General features: G+C 38.9%; 1 protein-coding gene across 1 annotated transcript; it reads right to left on the bottom strand.

Annotated features, from left to right (window-relative positions):
- Positions 1–88: 88 nt before the first annotated feature.
- Positions 89–21,621, bottom strand: taldo1 (transaldolase 1). The gene is made up of 8 exons (XM_059975684.1): positions 21,462–21,621; positions 18,357–18,480; positions 11,964–12,071; positions 10,870–11,001; positions 9,517–9,692; positions 6,138–6,335; positions 2,131–2,276; positions 89–312 (listed from the first exon to the last, which is right to left on the bottom strand). Exons 1-8 carry the CDS (start codon positions 21,562–21,564, stop codon positions 280–282), a joined length of 1,020 nt encoding a protein of 339 aa, XP_059831667.1. The 5' UTR covers positions 21,565–21,621; the 3' UTR covers positions 89–279.
- Between the last annotated feature and the right edge of the window lie 1,172 nt (positions 21,622–22,793).

Below are 22,793 nucleotides of genomic sequence, written 5' to 3'. Positions count from 1 at the left end.
CTGAATGCCTATCTGTATGTATGATGTACATAGAAGCCAGAATTATTGATTGGAAGCAGCAGAGGAACTTCACAGCTAAGACAACAAATTGGTACGTTGGTGTATTTATTAGAAACAGTTGCTCCAAAGTGCACAAGCCTGGATTAAGCATGGTCCAAAACTGGATTCAGCAATACATCATGTACTGCGATCCTTTTACACAACTGGTCAAAAAAGAAAGTAAAACAAATCTTCCATCAACCCACATGATTCAAATTATCCAATTGCATAAGAGACTTCCTAGCATCCATTCTTGGCACCAAAAAGTCGCTCCTGTAAAAGGATAAATAACAAAAGTCAATACACCTAGGAGTTATACTCAATATTCTAATGCAATAGTCTTGGACAATCACATACATCAATCCCTTTTGAAAGGCCCAAAACTTTGGTTATTTTTCTAGAATTTGATATACTAGTGATTAGGGTACAAGCTAAAAGCAAATAGTTCATCTTTCACTGGTTCAATGACACTTTGATTAGGCCAGGCATCATTTTACGGTTGTTCTTAAACCCGTGCTTAAAAAGCACATTACAAACTAAACCATTGGAAAATTTTACAAGTGATTGCATTTAGTTAGCTTTGAAATAAAAATTAGCAACAGTAGTTCATGAAAATTGCAATTTCATACAGTATTTGTGCATGGACTTACCGATGCCATGGATCTCACCAACAATGGATCTCAAAGCTTTGACTTAACACGTCCATAAACTAATGTGTACCACTCTGCAATGGAACTTTTACCCCTTGATATATATGACACCTAAATGCATTTAAGATCTGCAGTAATAATAGCTCTTTGGTTGTTTTACCAGGCAGTGCCTCAAAGAGCAGTTTAACAGAGAAAAACTGGTTTGAAATTATATTTTTCTCCTACATTCATTTATCCAAAAGGCTGGTTAATATGTGCATGCTGGGGGGAAAAGTCAGAAATAAAGGCTTCTATCAATTTTATTCACAACTCTTCAGCAAAAGGAAACACTGGTCAGCAGTTACTTGGCCTGCAGTTTGTAATTTCTCAATATTCCAAAGACTTTTCATTGTCAATAAAATGGAAGGCCAGAGTCAGATTATACACTCAGTGGCCACTTTAATAGGTACCTCCTATACCTAATAAAGTTTTCACTGAGTATGCTCATGGTCTTCTGCTGCTGTAGCCCATTAACTTCAACGTTGGGCATTCAGAGATGCTCTTCTGCACAGCACTATTGTAATGTGTGGTTTTCTGACATACTGTCACCTTTCTGTTAGCTTGAACCAGGTTGACCATTCTCCTTTGACCTCACTATCAAGGCATTAACACCCACAGATCTCTTGTGGAATGGATGGTTTGTTTTCCTCACCCTTCTCTGTCAACTCTAGAGACTGCTGTGCATGAAAATCCCCAGGAAATCAGCAGTTTCTGAGATACATCCTGCCCGGCATGAACAATCATTCTACAGATCACATTTCTTCCCCATTCCAATGTTCGGTCTTAACAAAGACCTCTTGACCATGTCTGCATGCTCTGTGCACTGAGTTCCTATCACATTACTGGCTGATTAGAAATTTGCATTAACAAGATGTACTGGTGTACCTAATGACGTCACCACTGAATACTCTCCACTTACCTGGATGAGTACAACTCCAGCACCATACATACTGACCACCTTTCAGAATAAAGTAACTTGCTTGATGGCCCAGTCACTGACTAAACATGCACTATCTCGAGCACCAGCATACCACTGCTATTGTATGCTTTGTCTGTAAGGTGCAGTGCTACCACAGCTAGACCATAATTAACTCAAACCCGCAGTCCATCATTAATAAAAAAGGCAGCAGGCACAAAGAAATGCCTTCACTAGTATGTTCGAGGCTACATATCATCCGAAAGTAATATCATTACTTCAAAGCCATTTGTCCCAACCTTGAGCTCTCAACAGAAAGGAGAAATCTCTTCATTTATACATCTTATCAATTCAAGGTGGAAGCCTGCCTTTATTGCTCAAGTTTACTTGTAACAGAGTAAATGGAAGCACAATAATTACAGTAACAGTAAATAGCTGCTCTGATGAAATAAATATCTTGTATGGCAAGTTTTCAAAAGTACATACCTTTATCATGTTTTCTAGCTTAATAGCATCAGCTGAGAACTTGCGGATCCCATCAGACAATTTTTCTACAGCCATCTGGTCCTCATTGTGAGACCAACGGAATTTCTGTTCATTCATTTCAACTTTTTGTATGTCAAGTGCTTCCGCTGCATACAAATAAAAACTGTTGGCATCTTTGGAAATTATATTGTAAGTGCTGATTGTCTAATTCTAAACTCAGTTAAACACCCATCAGAAATTTCAGCCAGTCAGTCACATGGTACAGGAAACCTGATCTTATGTAGCTTTAGTTTATGCACAGAATTAAGGCAATACAAATAAAAACACAAAGTAATTAATAGCAACCTCAAACAGAATATAAATCAAATTTTATTGCTCTACATTTTCAAGAGATACAGCCCAGAAACAGGGCTTTCAGTCTATTGTCAATGTTGACCACCAACCATTTACACTAACCCAACATCAAATGATTCAAGTTTATTGCCATGTGTAGATGTACAGTGAAGTACATATACAATTAAAAACTTGTCCCCACATTTTAAATAACTACCCCCAGATTCTACTCATATGCACACTAGGGGGCAAATCAGACTAGCCAATTAATCTAGCAACTCACACATCATCGGGATATGGAAGAATTAGAACTTGCTAATTCCACACAGATGGCATTCAAGGTCAGAACTGAACCTGGATGTCTGTTATGAAGTGGTTTATCAGTTGTACCACCTGCTACTCCGCAATTTACTCTGTAAATCTAAAAGTGATAGTCAGGTGGGAAGAACTAAAAGGGTCTGGTGCCAGTTTTCTCAAAGATTAGTGTTGCATCCAAATCACACAACCCAATGTCTATATCTGAAAAAAAAATAGATGTCACTGGACTAAATGTTTATTACCCAAATACACATTCTAATTAAAAACATAGCTCCACCATATAAAAGGGCCCAGATGTGATTTATCCAAATTAGGTTAAGCAGGAAAAAATGTTTACATCTGTACCAAAGGGATAGATTCATTGCATCAAAGAAAAAAAAAATGCATAATCTGCATGCTGTATCTTGTCCCAGAACTGGTAGGCATATTGTGCATAACCAGAGTTTGAGCAAGTTACAAGGAAAGCTGATGAACAGAAGGCAGTGAACATTGTTTATGTGGACTTTAGCAAGGCACTTGACAAGATTCCACATAGCTGGCTAGTCAGGAAGATTCAGTCACTTGGCATTCAAGATGAGGTAGTAAACTGGATCAGACATGGGCCTTGTGGGAGAAGCCAAAGTGGTAGTAGAAGGTTAGCTCACTGACTGGAGGAGTGCCACAGGGATCAGAGCTGGGCCTGTTGTTTTGTCATCTATATTAATGATAATATGGATAACTGGATTAGCAATTTGCAAATAACACAAATATGGAGGACAGCAGGGAAGAATATCAGAGCTTGCAACTGGATCTGGACCAGCTAGAAAAATGGGCTGAAAAATGGCAGATGGAACTTAATGCACACAAGTGCGAGGTGCTGCACTTTGGTAGGACCAACCAGTGAAGGTCTTATACAATGAACGGTTCAGCACTGAGAAGAGTGATAGAACAAAGGAATCTGGGAATACAGCTCCGTAATTCATGCACAGTCAGATAAAGAAAGCTACTGGCACACTAGCCTTCATAAATCAAAGTACTGACGAGAGAGATGACATGTTCTGTTGAAGTTGTACAAGATGTTGGTGAGGACCAATTTGGAATATTGCTGCAACACACACAAAATGCATTCCCACCAGCATTTTGTGTGTGTTGCTTGAAATTCCAGCATCTGCAGATTTCCTCCTGTTTGGAATATTGCTGTGCAGCTTTGGTCACCTACCTACAGGAAAGATGCAAGTAAGATTAAGAGTGCAGAAAAATTTTACAAGGATGTCTCTAGGAACTGAGTTATAAGGAAATAACTGAATAGATTAGGGCTTTATTCCTTGGAACATAGACGATTGAAGGGAGATTTGATAGAGGTTATACAAAATAAGGGGTATAGATAGGGTAAATGCAAGCAGGCTTTCCTCCCCACTGAGGTTTGGTGGGACAACAACTAGAGGTCATGAGTTAAAGGTGAAAGGTAAAAAGTTTAGGGGGACATGAGGGGAAGCTTGTTCACTCAGAGGGTTATGAGTGTTTGAATGAGCTGCCAGCATATGAGCTCGATTTCAATGTTTAAGAGAAGTTTGGATAGGTACGTTAATAGTAAGATTATGGAGGGCAACGGTCTGATTGCAGGTCGATTGCACTAGGCAGTTTAAATTGTTTGGCACAGACTAGATGAACCACAGGGTGTGCTTTGTGCTGTTCTTTTCCATGATTCTAACTACAAAGTTAATCACATTTCACCTGAGAATTCCTTATTTTAACTGTCCTTGAATACTGACAGAATAAAATAAAAGTGGACAATTTAGAAATACATTGATGTAATAAGTTTTCACTTGAGCTGTAATTTCAAATTCAGATAGAAATAAAAATGTAATCAGTTGAGGAACATTGCAATTCAAAAGTGAAATATAAACTGTATTTCAAACAATTAAACTCGTCATTGAACATTAAGACTTTTACTGAGAAAAAAAACTGCAGGTGTCAGAAACCTAAACAAAAAAATGAAAATTAGTGAAAACTCAGGTCAGCAAGCAACTGGAAAGAACGTTTCAGATCAATAATCTTTAATTACAACTACCAAATAATTTCAGCAATCTCTAATTTATTGCCTGTAGATCTTCTAATCAACATTCAAATGAAAGAACAGTCAGAAAATATTTTCTTTCCATACAGTCAAACATTTTTCAGCATTTGTAGTGGTTATCTTAGATTTTCATATTTCACATAAATTTCATTAAAATGTGTACATTATTAACAGCAGAGGGACATATTTAACTAGAACATTCCCTATCATTGATCAGTTTTATCTTCCAAATTATCTCATCTGATATAACTGCACACACTCTGCTCAAATACACTCTAAAGGTATTTGAAATACCTTCATTTCATGACACATTCTCAGATACTTCTACTTGAGACAAAATGTGCTGAAATGGAAGTATTTTATCATTCCCAAAACTCTAAATAGCTAATTTCAATCAATTCAACTGAATAATATTAACAGAATGGATTACAGATTACAATGACAATACAGTCGGCCCTCCTTATCCACGGGTTCCGCATGCACGGATTCAACCAACCGCGGATCTGGAAAACCCAGAAGTTCTCTCTTCAGCCCTTGTTGCTTGAGCATGTATAGACTTTTTCTTGTCATTATTCCCTAAACAATACAGTATAACTATACATAGCATTTACATTGTATTAGCTATTATAAATAATCTAGAGATGATTTTAAAGTATACAGAAGGATGTGCATTGGTTTCCGCGGATCAGGAATAAAAAAAACAGAAGTTCTCTAAGTCGGAACAGGTACATCCAGTATTATTTAGCATCAGTTAGTCAAATGTTTGTCTTGGTACATAGTATATATTTTACCTTTCTATGCATATAAAACACTTAAGAAACGTATGTATTACAATAATTAAACCACTGCGTTGCTTAGTAATAATTGTAGCCTCATCAGGGCAAGGCCTTCACATGCTCCATTATTCTCACTTTATCCTTTAAAATTGTTCTGATCGTTGACCGACTGTAGCCTAACACTTTTCCAATGACCGATGGCATTTCACCTCTTTCCAATTCCTTTATTATATATTTTTTGGTATCCACGGGTGGGGGGGGGGGGGTCCCAGAACCAATTCCCCGTGGATAAGGAGGGCTGACTGTACTTTCTTTGACATATACAACAGTACAGTAAAGTTCTTGAAATCACTGCTGCAGTTGTGTTCAGCATATCCAGATTATTTTCATTGAAAATTTTATCAATTAAATAAAAATTAAATCTATGCTTAGATTATTTTAACTTCACAAGTGATAACTGAAGGTTTTTTTAAAAAATACACAACTGCGTCTTGTTAGCTTAATTAATATAGTAGAACACATACCTTTTTTAACACTCAAACTGGGTGTTAGTTGCTCAAAGTCTTTACTGAGGCTTTCCAGCAATTTTGGAGATATTGTTAGATAATCACAGCCTGCCAATGCTTTTATTTCACCAGTATTACGGAAAGATGCACCCATGACAATAGTCTTGTACCCAAACTTCTTGTAATAGTTGTAGATCTTTGTTACACTCTGTACACCTGAAGCCAAATGAGAAAGAATGTGTTACAATGGTTTGTAAATCTTCCACATCAGACAGGATAGATTTGCTTACCAAATGAGTTTCCATGCAAGTGATAAAATAAACTTATGGGCTGAGGGTTGAGACAAAAAGGAGATGGTGGGAGGAGGAAAGTATGGGTTGATCAATAAGTCAGGACTGTCCGAGGATGATGGGTAGGTGGCAGAGTCCAAGACTGATGAAAAAAAAATCAGGCAACTTGGAATTGTTAAAGATCAGTAGGCACCAGGGAAATAGACAATAGACAATAGGTGCAGAAGTAGACCATTCGGCCCCTCGAGTCTGCACCGCCATTCTGAGATCATGGCTGATCATTCACTATCAATACCCAGTCCCTGCCTTGTCCCCATATCCCTTGATTCCCCTATTCATCAGATATCTATCTAGCTCCTTCTTGAATGATTGGATAGGATTTGGGCAACAGATTTTATGGTAGGCAGAAGATGAGGTCTAGGTGGAAACAAATATACAAGAATGGATTTCATCTGACAAGGCAGTGGTACAGGCATTTAACATTAGAGGTGAAAATGGGCAGAATGAATGATGGCCCTTATAAACAGTGTGAATTTCCTGAGAGGTCAAATTTGTAAACACTGTGGTGCAGCTTCAAACAGTTGCGGCAGAGAGGAAAGGAGTCAAACGCATACTGGCAAACCCCACGTTCCAGAGTTCCATTTCTGAGAATTATTTCTAACCCAACCGGTTTGGAAATCAGAAACAAGTACGTGGGAGTGCATCACAAATATCTGCAACAGGAAAGGCCACCATCAGCTTGGTCTCATTGACTCAGTGAGTGAACATGCCCCCAACTGTTGTGGGTGGGAGGAGGGGGGGTGGAAAGAGGGCAGGGGTATGATGAGGTTGGGTTGGGGGGGGGGGGGCAGGGAAGAGACAAGACGTGTAAACACTATTCCCACCCAGCACTGATGACTGTAGCTTTTGGCAAATCTATCTGCAGTCATTCCAGTGATCTTTGAAATGTTTGCTTTTAATATATACCGTAGATTCCGGACTACAGCGCGCACCTGATTAAAAGCCGCACGCTCTAATTTTAGAAAGAAAATCAATTTTGTACTTGTGCAAGCCGCACCGGATTTTAAGCCTCAGGTGTCCCACGTTGTAATATGAGATATTTACACAGAAAGATATTACACGTGAGGATTTTTAAACTTTTAATTAAATCCGTATGGTAACATAAACAAATACATATTGCAAATGCTTTTTTTTCGAACAGTGCCTGTAACACAGCTACTTTTAAATATACATATGTATCGGTAACACACAAATTACGTTGCGTATACTTTTTTACTGAACAGTGCACGAACAACATTCCAATATCTCCTAACGACTGGTAAAAAAAAATATATATACTGCAGCCTACCAGGAAAAGTTATTGATCGCCTTCTTCATCTTCCTCCTGTGCACTAATACCATCAAAGTCCTTCAGTGTCCGAATTGAATAGAACCTCAGGATCTCGTCATTCACTTCAGTCTCTTCGTTGTCGCTCTCACTTGAGCGCACGCGGTCCTCTTCATCACCCAGCAGTCCAGCCTTTCGAAACCCGCTGGTGATGGTGGATGTTGTGACACGGCTCCACGCATTTAGGATCCACTGGCAGACTTGAGTTAAAGATGCTCTTCGCATGCGACCTGTTTTGGTAAAGGATTTCTCGCCGCTCGTCATCCAAGCCTCCCACTCAACGCGCAGCGCCACTTTAAATGCCCGGTTCACGCTGATGTCCAGTGGCTGCAAATACTTCGTGGTGCCCCCAGGAATCACAGCTGGAATTGAGTTTGTACTTTTGATGGCAGCTTTCACTGAACTTTGTCAGCCGCTTAAAAAATCACCATCGGTGGAAGCTTTAGTCCGGATGCTGTGCAGCTCAGAACACAAGTAAAATGCTTTCTCTCATGGCCACTTGTTTTCAGTGTGATGGACGAGTCACCTTTTTTTATTAACAGTCCGAGTGAGAGGCAGGTCAAACGTCAAAGGTACTTCATCCATATTTATGATATCATCTGGCCCGATGGAATTCTCCGCTATCTTTGTTTGAGTGAATGTGCGGAAGTTAGCAAGCTTTTCCTCGTGGTCGGGAGGGAGCTGCTGACACAGAGTCGTGCGTACCCTGACGGACAGGCCTTTTCGTCTCATAAATCTAAAACACCACGATGGCCCACCTCTAAAATCTTCGATTTTCATTTTGGTGGCGATTGCTTTAGCCTTCAGTCTGATCTGCACGGTGGAAACACCGCAGCCGCCTGCTCTCTGTGTGTTAACCCAGTCTTCAAGAAAGTTTTCAAGTTCAGGCCATCTGCTATGATTACCTCTGAAAGCTTTTGTCGTCTTTTTGCATTGACTCAGTTCTTCATGCTGGCGTCTCCACCGTCTCACCATCGATTCATTTATGCCAAGGTTATGTGCAGCAGCTCGATTTCCTTCTTCAACTGTCAGATTGATCGCCTTTAACTTAAAAGCTGCATCATATGCTTTTCTTCGAGTGTTTTCCATGTTGATGAGGGTGAGTACAAATGACTGATTTACAATAATTTAATTGTGAAAGTCCACTTGATTTATCGTACAATTTCATTGGACCTCTGTGAACTACTCATCAATTTTATTGGTCTACTGTTACGAGGCAAAATGTTTTTGGCGGCATGAAAAAAAACATGCATTAGCCGCACCGTAGTATAGGCCGCAGTGTTCAAAGCGTGGGAAAAAAGTAGCGGCTTATAGTCAGGAATTTACGGTATATATTTATATAGAGGGCACCCTTAAATTTGGCTTTGTAATTTAGCATGGACCTGCATAATACTATTTATGATAAGTGAGTAACTCTATAGAGTTAAATGTCCAATATCAGTATGTATTTAAGTTGAGAGGAGACAAATTCAACACAGGTATGTGGGGCAAGTTTGTTCTAAACAGAGGAGTGGGTACCTAAAATGTGCTGCCAGGGTCCGGGTGAAGGTAAATTGTATGTTCAAAATACTGATAGATATGGACATTATGTTAGCAGTAGTACTTAGTTTAGTTGGGCATTTTATTACTAATTTAATTAGTACAGCACAACATTGTGGGCTGAATGGCCTTTTCTTGAGCTGCACAGCTCTATGTTCTATGAAAAGTTTATAAACTGTACCTGGATCTTCATTTGGTTCAAAGCTTTTCTTATCTGTGTTGGCCACGTGCCAGTCCAGAATACGACCTACAAATGGCGAAATGAGTGTTGCTCCAGCCTCTGCACAGGCAACTGCCTGAGCAAATGAGAAAAGCAGAGTCATGTTGCAATGGATGCCACACTGTTCTTCAAGGATTCTGAAACAGAGTTAATCCAGTTAAATCATGCCCAGCAGGAAAATTCAACTGCACGTAATGCTCAAGGATTATATACTTGACAGGTGGAAAGTTTCTTCTTGCTAGGCTTGCCTTTTATTTTAGCATTAAAATAATTTTCAATATTGAAAGACAGCTGCCTCCCTATTGGTCAGAATTTACTCCAATGTCATCTTTTTTTTCTTGTTGCTAGTTTTCCAAATCCTATAGCTCACTGGAATGAACAAGATCATTTGGCTGCACTGGAAAAAATAAAATCGGCATTTTTTAAATTAGTTGGATTAAGACTAAAATCAGTCTTTACAGACATAATTCGTATTTTTAATAATTTGTATCTTTAACAAACTCGTGCACCTTTCACAATATGTGGAATTCCATACTCACTAACTGGATGAAGACTATAGTAGTTACATATACCTTTTCATTGGCTAAGTGCTAGCACATTACAGGTAATCATGTAACTGTTAATTGGTTTATCTCTAAGAAATTTCTATTATCTCCCAGTATAAAGGTGATAGATTTTTCAAAAATGCCATCTTGAATCTCTTAATTTCTCATCTGCCTTATTTCGTCTGTACATTTGTTTAAACTTTAAAATCAGCAATTGTGAAGAACTAAAGCTTCTCACTCATTCCTGAACTCCTAAAATAACTAAATTTAAAAATAACCAAATTGATAAAATTGTAGAAATTGACAGATTAATGTTAAACTGAATAGACTAACCGTGATCTTAATACAGTTAATGAGCAGGTCTTCTATTTCAACCCTTACTAAATGCTGTGCAATAATAGAAGATTCCATTTTAGTTGTAATAGAGCACTTGACTACTTGAATTTTGAAGTAATGGCTTTCTGAATTCAAAATTCAGTACTGTTCAGATGACTCCAGATAGGAAACTTTAGTTGTGTTATGTTATTTCAGTTTCATTGATCTATTTCTTGCACTTAGAGTTTCCATTAAGTCAATTTCCAAATAATCCTATACAATTCAGTAATTATGTCTTAGTAAATTTTAAACTATCAGGTACTTTAAAGATTCACATTAAACACTAGGCTGATGATCACCCTACATCAGATTAAATGCCCAGTAATATTCACATCCACTGCATTTGTGTATATGACATTTAAAGCAATTCACACAGCTGCAAAACAGCACTCACTTGCCAGCCTGAATCCCTTCCCATGTAGAAGAAAGTTTGATGAGAATACGGTCCTTGTTGATCCCTGCATCCTTGTACATCTGAATTAGGCGTTTGGCTTTTGCGACCATGCCGTCTTTGTCAAACGACAATCTACACATTTCAAAAGTGAGCAACAGGAACACAAGATTTTAAAATCATAAAACAAGTTTCCATTTGCCTCCTTTTACTTTGATAATTTCAAGATCAATAACATTCTTACTTTAATGTACAGCTTTTGAGCAAAAAAAAACCTAGTTACAAGTCCTTATCTAAAATGATGGCTCAAAAGTAGCAGAGTGTTGAAGCACAGTATAACATGTATCTAAGACTGTGTCAAGCTATGCCCTTTCACTAAAAGATTCTGACCATGATCAGCCTCAAAGCACTTCATCACAATAGATGAAGTCCAACCCGGCTAAATCTTCAACACAGCAGCACCTCATTGAGGCAGATCCAGTCTAGCTAATCCTGAAACGCTATCTACAGCATCATGGGAATACCCACAACAGGAGAGCAGTGGCTCAGATTGCCAAGCCACTTTCAAGAATGGTTTGGAAGAACAAAAAAAAAGCAGGCCTTACACATTAATACCAAATCTTAAATGAGAATTAAACACTGATCTTAAAACTGCAAAGTAACTTCGTTAGCACATTGCCAACGGGATCATTAAAACACAATAACTGCTTTGCAACATGACATAAACACTGCAAGCAACCCTCCCATTTTAAAACATTTCTTACAAAGACGTTAGCGGATCTAATTTCTGTATCAATAATCCAAATATCTCAAATGGATTTAGCCACGAGATATCAGTTTTGATTTTTAATGTAGAAAGGTGAACAAGAGCATCCTTTGGGGTAAATGTTGTAGGAGTACCTTAAAACAATGGACTTGGACAGAATAACTAAGAATCTTAAGCATTACCCATTGTCAAAAGATTAATAACTGACTTCATGTTGCTGCAAACAGATGTACATTAAAGCCTTCCACATAATTCAATAATTGTACAGGGTACTTATTTAAACATCTGGTACTATTAACTGCATCAAAACTTACTAGTTACTAACACTTACCTTGCATCAACTTCAGTGGACACCCGGCCTGGAATTTTTTTCAAAATCTCCACTCCAAAATTGATGTACAATTTGTCTATGACATTGGTCAGCTGCTCCTCCTCAGATCTGGAAAAAACCAATGGCAATTTATTAGAATATCATAAAGAAAACCTTAGCAGGGTACTACCTCTACAGATATCCAACTACAGTTGCTGAATTCTGCTTTCTATAGAAAGAATAAATAATGCAATCTGGAATATAAAGAGTGGTTTATATAAAAATTGGAACTATTAAGAGGCAGTGACACAATCAGCACCATGCACCAATGTGATACGGACAACTGGTGAAACAGCTCTGTTCATTGATACAGTGCAGACTAACAAAAGCAAGGCACAAAAATCCTCAACTCACTGAGAGCACAGCCTTGCATGCAAAAAGCCTTTTGGATTCTAGGAAAAGAATCGGGATTATTTAGTGCAATTTCCTGTACACTTGTGCAAAGGAGATTGAAATAATTCTTGCTCTAGATCCAATACAGCACAAAAATATAAATAAATACAATAGCTTATATATATGTATATAATAGCTTATATGATTGTATGTCTATAAATTGACACCAGGCTCTTCATAAGGTGACTGACAGGAAATAATGAAGTAGTGGGGAGTTGGTGGGTGGAGGTGTTGCTCAGCCTTACTGCTTTGGGGAAAGTAACTGTTTTTGAGTCTGTTTGTCCTGGTGTGAATGCCATGTAGCATCGTCATTGTTGAGAGTGGAAGGAACAGTCCAAGAGCAGGATGTTACTGGCTCTTTTCTAACATCTTTCTGTACACTCGTCCCTGAAGGTGGGTAGGCTGGTACCATTGATGTATTGGGCAGTTTTGATCATCGTTGTAGAGACCTCATGCCCACCACAGTGCAGTTTCCATACCAAGCAGTGATGCAGTTTATCAGGATGTTCTCTACTGAGCATCTGTAGAATGATGCAAGTTTGGATGTGCAAAGTGCAGTTCTCTTCTGCCTCCTCAGAAAGGAGAGGCATTTCTTATCTGTGTAGGATGTGTTCTGGGACCACGTGTGATGGGACCATGTGTGATGTGCACTCACAGGAATTTGAAAATACTCGAAGTTTCCACTGTTATGCCAGTGATGTAAAATCTCAGGAAATAACTGCTCCCAAATGATATCCTACCCAAAGCACAGACCATTTGCCAGTGAATCTATCAACATTTCATCCAGAGGAATGGATCCAGTGTTTATACAGGCAAATAATAAAACTTAGTAATCAGTTTTTGCAGGAAAACATAACTGACTACATTACTTCCTCACCTAATCGATTCTTGGTAAAAGTGTACATGACTTGGGGAGACCAATTTACAGGGCCATATGCAAGTTTATGCCCATGCTTGTGAACACATTTTCCTTGGAGTTAATTCGGGGTAGAATTTCTGGAATGTGAAGGCTGCCCTTTTGAGAAGCAAATGATAACTGGAGTTCAGAAGAATAAGATTAATATTACATTAAGTTTGTCATGAAATTTGTTGTTATGTGGCAGCTGTGCATTGCAATACATAATGATAAACTAAATTATAAGATATAATTGAAAAATTAAATAAATAGTGCAGAAAGAACAAAGATATATTGAGGTAGTATACATGGGTGTATTTTCCATTCAGAAATTTCATGGTTGAAGGAAAGAAGCTGTTCCTAAAGCACCGAGTGCATCTTCAGGCTCCTTTACCTCCTCTTTGATGGAAGCAGCAAGAAGAGAGCACATCCTGGCTGCTGCTAGGTCCTCAATGATGGAAGCTGCTCTTTTGAGGATTGCCTTTAGAAGATGTCATCAATGCTGGAGAGGCTAGTGCCCGTGACAGAGCTTGCTAAGTTTGCAACTTCCTGCAGCATTTTGTGATCCTGTGCAGTTGCCCATCCATACTAGACAGTGATACACCAGCTAGGTTGCTTTCCATGGTACAGCTGTAGAAATTTGAGAGAGTCTTTGGTGTCCTACCAAGTCTCCTCAAACAAATAATGAAATATAGCCACTGTTGTACCTTCTTTGCAATTGTATCAATGTTGGACCCAGGAACTTTAAACTGCCCATCCTTCCCATTGAACCCCCCGATAAGGACTAGTCTGAGTTCCCTTGACTTCCTCTTCCTGAAGTCCACAATCAATTCCTTAGTCTTACTGATGTCAAGGGCAAAGTTGTTTTTACGATACCACTCAACAAATTGATTTAACTCGCTTTTGTATGCCTCGTTACCATCTGAAATTCTCCCAACAAGTTGTGTCATAGGCAAATTTATAGATGGCGTCCGAGCTGTGCCAAGCCAGAGTCGAAGGGGCAAAGAGTAGAGGAGTAGGCTAAGTATGCAGCCTTGAGGTGGCCCAGTGTTTAATGTCAGAGATCTTATTTCCAATCTGCACTGACTATGGTATCCTGCTGAGGAAGTTAATGATCCAATTGAAGACAGGGGTACAGAGGCCCGGTTTTGGAACTTGTTGATTAGTATGGTGAAAATGATGGTGTTGAATGCTGAGCTGTAATATGTGACCAACAGCCTGTCATAGGCATTGCTATTGCCCAGGTGATCCAAGGCAGAGTAGAAAACCAGTGAGATTGCATCCACTGTGGTCCTATTGCAGCAAAAGGTAGATTGCAACAAATCCAAGCCCTTCCTTAGGCATGAGCTGATTCTGACCATGACTAATCTCTCAAAGAACTCATGTCTGTAAAAACGCAAGCTTACAAACATTCCAATAGAATGTCACTAGTTAAAAAACAGAGGATCACATTTCAAGGTCAGAAGAGTCATTCAGTTTTGAGATGTGGAGAGTTTCCCTGAATTATAATCTTTAAATATTTAGAATTCTCAGCCCAGAAAGTGATGTTTACGTTAAGAGTTAGCTAAGCTTCGACACAGAATATCATTAAAGAATGGAATAGATCAAATTTCTTATTGTGCCTTCAAATGCAATTAACTGAAGTTCCTGATGAAAGGTCACCCTCCAAAACACCAGCTGTCTACTCTCATCCACAGATGCTCCCTGGCCTGCTGAGTTCCTTCAGCATTTTGTATGTATTAACTGAAGTTCTAATTGAATTCTGCAATTAATTTGTTGAATTAATTTCCATAAAGCCAATGTTTTCCAATAATTAATCTGTAATCATTTACCATAGAAAGATATCCCAGATCAAAAATTCAAGAGAAAAGGAGAACAGCAAAAATTGAATGGAGCTCAAAAGCATGACTAAGCAATTTTTTTTCAGGACCTTAACAATGCCTCTATTCTCGACAGAATATGAGACCCAAAGCTAGAAATCGTCCTGCTTTCTAAGTTATTAGGATACTGTGTCACCCTAATTTTGAAAAGTCTAGAGGAAGATGATCTTTTCACTCAAGGCCTTCATAACACCATTGTTAGGTTTCCCCAGGGAACAACAAGCTTTTTGATTCTGCAAGATAGCACAACTGATAGCTCGTAGTACTGTAAGTGTAATCTTGAGGATCATCACAAGAGGGAATTTGAGACAACAGAATAAACATCCCTCTAATCTTTGGAGAGTGATACTACCTGAAAGAAAAAGGACACTCCGATAATGAAAAAGAGAAGAGCTCTTAAAGTTCAGAGTGTTCAGGACAGGCTACTGTCGAACATCATGTGTTAAGGGGGCCACTAATAGCTTCTGGGACAAAATCCAGATGGTCCACTCCTCTAACAGATTCGTTCCTCTCCAGCCCTTTACCTTTCTCACCCACCTGGCTGACTTATCATTTTCTAGTTATCCTCCTTCCCCCTCCCCTTCACCTTTTTCTTCTGATGTCTTCCCCCTCTTTACAGCCCTGAAGTAGGGATTCGGCCTGAAACACTGACTCTTTATCCATTTCTGTAGATGCTGCCCGACCGGCTGAGTTCTCCAGCAGTGAGCGAGTGTGTGGGGGCTAGGAAGAGACTGCAAAGGGTCTCTGCAAGCAGCAACACCACAATACCGAGTGCAGTTTGTGAATGCTTCTTTAAGGAAGCCCACAATGGGAGATTTCCACATGCCTTTTCTAGTTTAGATGAGCAGAGTACAGGGGCAAACAGTTTAGGATGAAATCTTTAAAATACGAGCTAGCTATATCCTGAGTAACATGGCCAATTCAAGGAACACCATATTTAGACAAGATGGAAAGGATGCACAACATTTGCTAAAATAATTTGAGGGATTAGAGTTAATTGTGGATAGACTGAAATAACTAATTTTATCCACCTTTGAACCTTTAAGATTGCTGAGAGGGTTTGACAGTTATTTATTAAAATCAAATATTATTACTGACAGTGTAAAACTATTCTCAAAGAGGGTCACAAACCAGACAGAATGAAGATGAGTGACAAGGAAATATCTTTGCAAAATGCACATAGTTAAGCTATGTAATTCAAAGGGAGGGCCAGTAATGGAACACATTCAATTGTGCAATAAGAGAGTACGATAAGTATATGGTAAGTATATGAAAGTAAAAAATCTGCAGGGCTCCACAGAGAAAGGGATTGAGTCTAGCTAGCATTTTATATTGAATTAGAAATAAGCCAAGTGGCCTCATTCTTTGTTGCACTCCTTTTGATTCTGTGAGTGAATTGAAGATTGAAAGTAAGTTTTTAAATGGGTCTTTGCTCGTCTACCAATGAAGGTAAATTAAACAGAAAAGCAATCATTAAAGAGAATCTTGGAGTCGATAGCTTCTTGCACAGCACTAATGCTAAACCAATCACTACAAATAAGATCAGAACACTATTCAAAAATGGAAAGAATTGATGCTGGGTATGAGAAATTGGAAGACTCAGCTGTTGGTGTATGAACATTCAAAGTAAAAAGCTTCCCATGTCATCAAGTTAATTTCACTATGAATATTGTGTCATCAGATCTACGTCAGAAACATGTCTTTAGAAATACCAGATAACTACCCAAAATACTAGAAACATCTTATTTCCACTACATCTTGAGTTTCCCCTTTAAAACCATTCAACTGATTTCCAGGAACACCATCCAGCTCAGATCATGTCTAAAGATTCCACAATTGTAATCATGAATGGTGATAGCTAGCCTGCACTCAGCTACAAATAGCATAAATATCTGAGTTCTCCAAAAGGTAGGATGTTGTAAATGAGGGAATTTAAATTAGAAAATTAAAAAATCTTAATAAACTCGGGATCAAAATAAATGGAATACCATGAAAAGGATTATGCGTGAGTTATAATGTGGTAGGTATCCGCCTTTCAGTTTAATGGAGGGTGAATAACCTGCAAGCTAAACAATGAATTCCAGGTTTGCATGATAAAGGCAGTGACAAGCCAGGCTATGACAGGAATGTGATCTGCCCCATTTTGATAATGAGAAAATGAGATCAAATTTAATAACAAGGCCGTGAACAATTTGGGTTCACCGCAAACATTTGCTCAGGTGAGAGATGGAATAATGAACCAAATGTGTGATGTGGCCAAAACTATGACTTTTGTTTTTCTAATCTTCAATCGGAAGAAACTATTCCTCTTAGCATTGGATATTACATTGGAGGCCCAAGAATTTGGGACAGAGAAACTCCATTCAGATGTCTATCTGCCAGTGTTTTTGCAGAAACTGACATTCCATTCAAAAGAAGTCACTGAGAGAATGCCTGCAAATAAGAGGGAGAATAAAACTAATTCCTTGTGCCGCTTGAGGAAACATTGCGAAATAAAGTGTTGCCACTTCAGGCAATTCTCTGGCTCTATCTGGATAGATAAGAATAGAACGAATCTAGTTAGTGCAGCTCCACCCAACTGGGTGACAGACATTGGAAGCTGATGTTGTGGTTAACCACTTCATAAAGGATTTAAAAAATCTTTCTTCAAGACAAACAATACTAATAAGCAAATAACTCTTCAAACCAGCATCACTGAGCATGCATTTATATCAGTATCTTTGTATTTCCATACATAGACTGATTAAAATAAATTTGAGGGCAGTTTTAAATACATTAGAAATCCGATTCACTATTATGTAGCATTTATTAGATTAAGATTTATTAGATTATTTTGCTGCTTTCTGTCTTATTAACCCCTACTAATTCAACAGAGGTTATTATTCAAAACATATAGGCAAGCACCCATTATATGCACAAGTGACATTAATATTACAGAACTGTTTTGTGATTAAGTTGGACAAAAGAATATTTGTCAAATGTTTTATAAAAAGCAGGTAATATTTTAGGTTACACACACAAAATGCTGGTGGTCTGTGTTGTTTGAATTTCCAGCATCTGCAGATTTCCTTGTGTTTACTCTAATATTTTAGGTAGTTTATTACTGGCTCCTTCCCATAGCTGGATCACATCTTGTATTAAGATTGAATGTTACTGCTATTAAGATAGTGCTTACAGATTTCTTACCCGCCTTGGCTTTTTCCATATTCAATAGCATCAGCCATCAGTTTGTCATAGGCTGGCATCTGTGCAGCGGCAAGAATGAGGGAAGGGTTGGTTGTGGCATCCTGTGGTTTGTATGCATCGATAGCTACATATGAAAAGCGACATATTAACTACTGGTTACATGATGCTATGTGAAAAAACAAGTCAGGCATGTGGCATTCTTCATCCTGTTTGCATTACTTTGCTATAGAAGGGAAATTACACATTAATTAAGTCCACACAATACCAGACATGGTTCAACAGATAAAGTCAGATATTTTAAATTAAAATTCTACTTAAGGTGCGTAGTTAATAATTCACAATAGTTTTCTGCAAAGTCAAAGTGACTAAGCAATCTGTATTTTGCCTGGATCTTGAACAACATAGCTAGGAATGCAGAAGTGGCTCAAATTACAACATGTCAAGTATTTACAATTTACACACAGATACTGATAAAAGTGTCCAGTGTACAATTTTGTGCACAATGTTGGATTGCTATTAAAGTATTGCAAATTAATTTCTCCTTTACCCCACCCACCTGGATCATTCGCTTTGCCCCATGTCAGCAAAAAAAATTCTTGCTCATTTCCCATCCATAGAAATACTATAGATGTGGTCACTGTAGGATTTGTGAACAGCAGTTATGCAAGCTATCACAGGCCTGGCTCAAAATCCACTTTCACTTCCACCAGGGTTAATAGACTAATCAGATTTAAATCAGATGTCCCCCTTATTAAAAATGAGCCAGTTATTTTGATTAATACCATGCTGAAAATAGATGTGATATACTTTGGTTTGTCTAGTGCATGAGCAATGTTCAAAAGCAAATACTTTGGTTTTTCTCTTCATGAGGTTATAAGAAGTAAAATGGCGACATCTGCTGAGATTTCATCATTGCCTGCATGTGTTCTGGCAACAGTGTTGCTAGTTGTAGTTTATTTTTGTGTACTTCGGAGAGAGTTTAGACCTCCACAGATGGATGATGCTGCACAAAGCATCAGGTTTAAACAAAAAACCTACATTTCTGTTCTATGCAAAGTTTTTGCCCAATTAGTAAGATGTGAATGAATGATATGTATTCTACAGGTGGACAATTAATGATTCTGCAGCTGGCTTCTCAGTGCTATGTGAACTGTATTAGCTATTCAATTTCAATACAGATTACAGGCCAATTTTTAAAAATGTGCAAGTTCTTTGATGAATACCAAACGCTCTTTAGGTACCCACTCCTTCTCCACTATAACTTGGTTAGTTCTGACAGGTTGGCATTGTAGACACATTGGGCTATTCTGTAGAAAACTGCCAGTTAGCAACAGTGCACAAGCAAAAGTATTCCACACTCCTGTCTCCTTGCAGATTGTGTCGAAGTACAGAAAATGCTGGCATCACACATAGTCACTAACAAGTCTAGGGTTAGTGTCATAAGCCAGCAGAGGAAATGGATAACCCTCATACTTAGCCTTGGGATCATAACTGTCTCAGCTGTAAAAAATGTGCTTTTCCCCTTTCATTTTCTCATTATCTATATGTTTATATAATAAAAATTAGCTCAGCCCTGTTCATTCATTTGACCGGTCCATACATTTAAAAACTATGAAATAGGCCTTCGACAGTCAACATGTTGTGGGAATGGGCTTCATTCAGTGTGTTGTCCAGAAGCCACCAGCCACTCCCAACCATTCATTGGATTACCAGAGCAGAAGCTTCAAGGTAACTGGGAACACACCCTCAAAGGTTATATGGCCATGGGTCTAGTGTAGTAGTTAACATTGGCAACTAGTGGATATATACAATCTAGCCCCTCATCTTTTATTCGGTTCCATTCAAACCACATGCATGATCGATAGAGATATGAATTCACGTGGCTGATGCATGTTAATCCAAACTCTGCAGTCGTGGAAGTATTATCTTTAAAATAACCATCAAGACATTTTCTGGATGAAGAAATAAAAGTTGTGTGTCATAAGGGGGAAAAAATCATTGCAACTTCCCCTCAGTTATCACCACAAAAGAATTAACAAAAAAAACTGGTATCAATAGTATCTGGATGGCTGACCAGAAGATTGGAGACAGTTGCAGGTAAGACAATGCAGAGTATGGGGTCCTGGCAATTGAAATGCAGACACAGACAGCAGAGCAATAACAGTGAAGAGGCCTAAAATGTTGGGTGTGCACACAATCGCCAAGAGCTTTGTAGATGCAAGAGTTCCAGAGATAGCAAAGATCAAGCCAAAGGATCTGAAAATGCGAATGAGAATGAAAAAAAAAACAGGTTAGCTAACCAGTACCTAATGTAGGCAAGCAAGGATAGGGCTGAAAAGTTTAGGAATTTAGACACAAAATGAATGACTTAGGAATGTTATGAAACAAAATACCGCTGTATTTGACAATGGCGAGCCTTATAACCTTACAAACGCTCGCACTTAGTCCTTTAGTCACATTACCCATGCCATAATCTTATTTGTATTTTTACTGTACAGATTACACATAGCACTGCTGACAGATTATACGCAAACGGTGAAATAAAATTGTAGGTAATTGGCATTCTTATCTTGAATTCAGTTACGACACATCTCCTCTCCTGCACTTCAGGCAATATAACACATCGGGAAACATAATGACCGTCACGCCAGAAGATTAGGTCCTTAATACATTATATATGTTCGAACTGATAAAGGAATCAGCTATTCAAATAGACTTCTTTTCTGACACAATTCAGGGTAGGTGTATATATACCAAGACAATTTCAGAAAGAAAATAGACGGTGGTTTTAAGAGGAGGAAACCACAGATCCTCTAAGACTTGGCGAAAAAACAATAAGAGGCAGCAGCGCTGGGCTGGGAGGGAAATGGGTGTCCATAGCGGGAAATATCCAGAGAGGAAGGGACACCACTCGGCGAGAGGAAGCAGGAATGTCAGCGTCCGAATCCGGAGCCCAGCCAAACCTCGAAGCGCGGTTGGAGACGAACCACATTCCCCCACTGTCCCTCAGACCACTGGAAACATGGCCCGTGAGCAGGCTGACTCTCGCAACCGAGGCCTGGAAGCGGATTCCGCCCAACGCAGAGGCGAGAGCCCGGCTCTCACCGTTAAAGTCGCCGGTGTCGGCCACCACCACTGTGAACTCCTTCAGCTGATCCAAAGCTGACGCCATCTTCTGCCTCTTGGCCGACGAGTCGCACTCAGCCATGGCACGGCCGGGTATATTGGGAGGGAGGGACAGCAGGCCGGGTCACTTCCGCGTGAGGTCGACGGAGGGGCTGTGCAGCCAATAGGGACGCTCAATTGGCTAGCGTTCGAACCCGGCGGCTGGAGCGACGCGCGGTTACACCAATCGTAAACGCACGATGGCGATATGACAACCAATGAGTGGGGACAGTGGGAATTGTTCCAGCATCGTAACCAATGAAAAGACGTCTAGGGACGTCTGATGACACGGTTGGCCAATGCAAAGGTATTGTTGATTTTCCAATCAACGCCGGCGCTGATGGAAAGGTATCCAATCAGCCTCAGGAAATTTTACGGGAATCACAATGACCTAGCAATTATATTAATATAGCCATTGGGATTAATCACTTTGTCTATCATTGGAATAAGTAGGTCACACAACATTTGTAGTTGGATCATTCTATTATCTGATTCATTAATTTATTTCCCTCTTCACAAATATTAGAATTTTCACCATTTCAACATCTACAGTTGTTTTCTACGGGGGAAAAAAAAACATGATCAAAGTCACTGTCTTGAAGCAGGGAGCAGTGATGTTCTGAATTAGTTTGCCGGCAGAGAAATAGACTGTACAGCCTGACTAATCCATTGTCAGTGTTTATGCTCCACGAGCCTTTTTGCTGTTCGAAATCAACCTTTATGCTTGTCCAGACTGCTCTTGCATTCATGTAATTGGTGTAACTCCCTGTTGCAGCTAGTTCCGCATTTTGATCATTCTCCTGCTAAAGATTCAATTGAATTTTCTATTATATAAAATAGAAACATTCCGATAGTAAGGATTTGACATATTTGCTAATTTAAACGATTTCCGAATATTTCCGGTGTGTGCGGAAGATATCATTATCTTTTAAATCTAAATTTCCTGAAAAAACAAACCTCAGTCTGGTCATATAACGTATCAAATTAAAATTAACTGGAAACCTTTGAGGAGGCCAAAAGTTAATTTGGTTTAACAGCAAACCGAATTGCTGTTGCATGCTAATATTTATACTTAATGTGATTAAACATCAAGGAGTTTCACATAAGTATAATGCCACATGAAAGGAGTGTATCTGAATGGATGATCAAAAACTAGGTTAAATACTTGGGTTTTTAGGAGACTCCTGTATGATAGAGGGAGCTACAGAAAGAGGAGGAGCAAGATCATGGAGGTTTCTCAATGCAGAGATGAGTCTATTAAATTGAAAATAT

Source organism: Hypanus sabinus, chromosome 7 (assembly GCF_030144855.1).
Source record: "Hypanus sabinus isolate sHypSab1 chromosome 7, sHypSab1.hap1, whole genome shotgun sequence".
Taxonomy (NCBI): domain Eukaryota; kingdom Metazoa; phylum Chordata; class Chondrichthyes; order Myliobatiformes; family Dasyatidae; genus Hypanus; species Hypanus sabinus.
This window is presented reverse-complemented; position numbering and strand designations above follow the sequence as displayed.

Bases quoted from the DNA above. Each gene is read 5' to 3' on its own strand.
- taldo1 (XM_059975684.1), bottom strand. From the start codon at position 21,564: ATGGCTGAGTGCGACTCGTCGGCCAAGAGGCAGAAGATGGCGTCAGCT. The intron at 11,002-11,963 runs GTAAGTGTTAGT...TGAAATGTGTAG, and splicing joins TCCACTGAAGTTGATGCAAG to ATTGTCGTTTGACAAAGACG. The intron at 9,693-10,869 runs GTGAGTGCTGTT...ACTCTGTTTCAG, and splicing joins GAAGGGATTCAGGCTGGCAA to AATCCTTGAAGAACAGTGTG.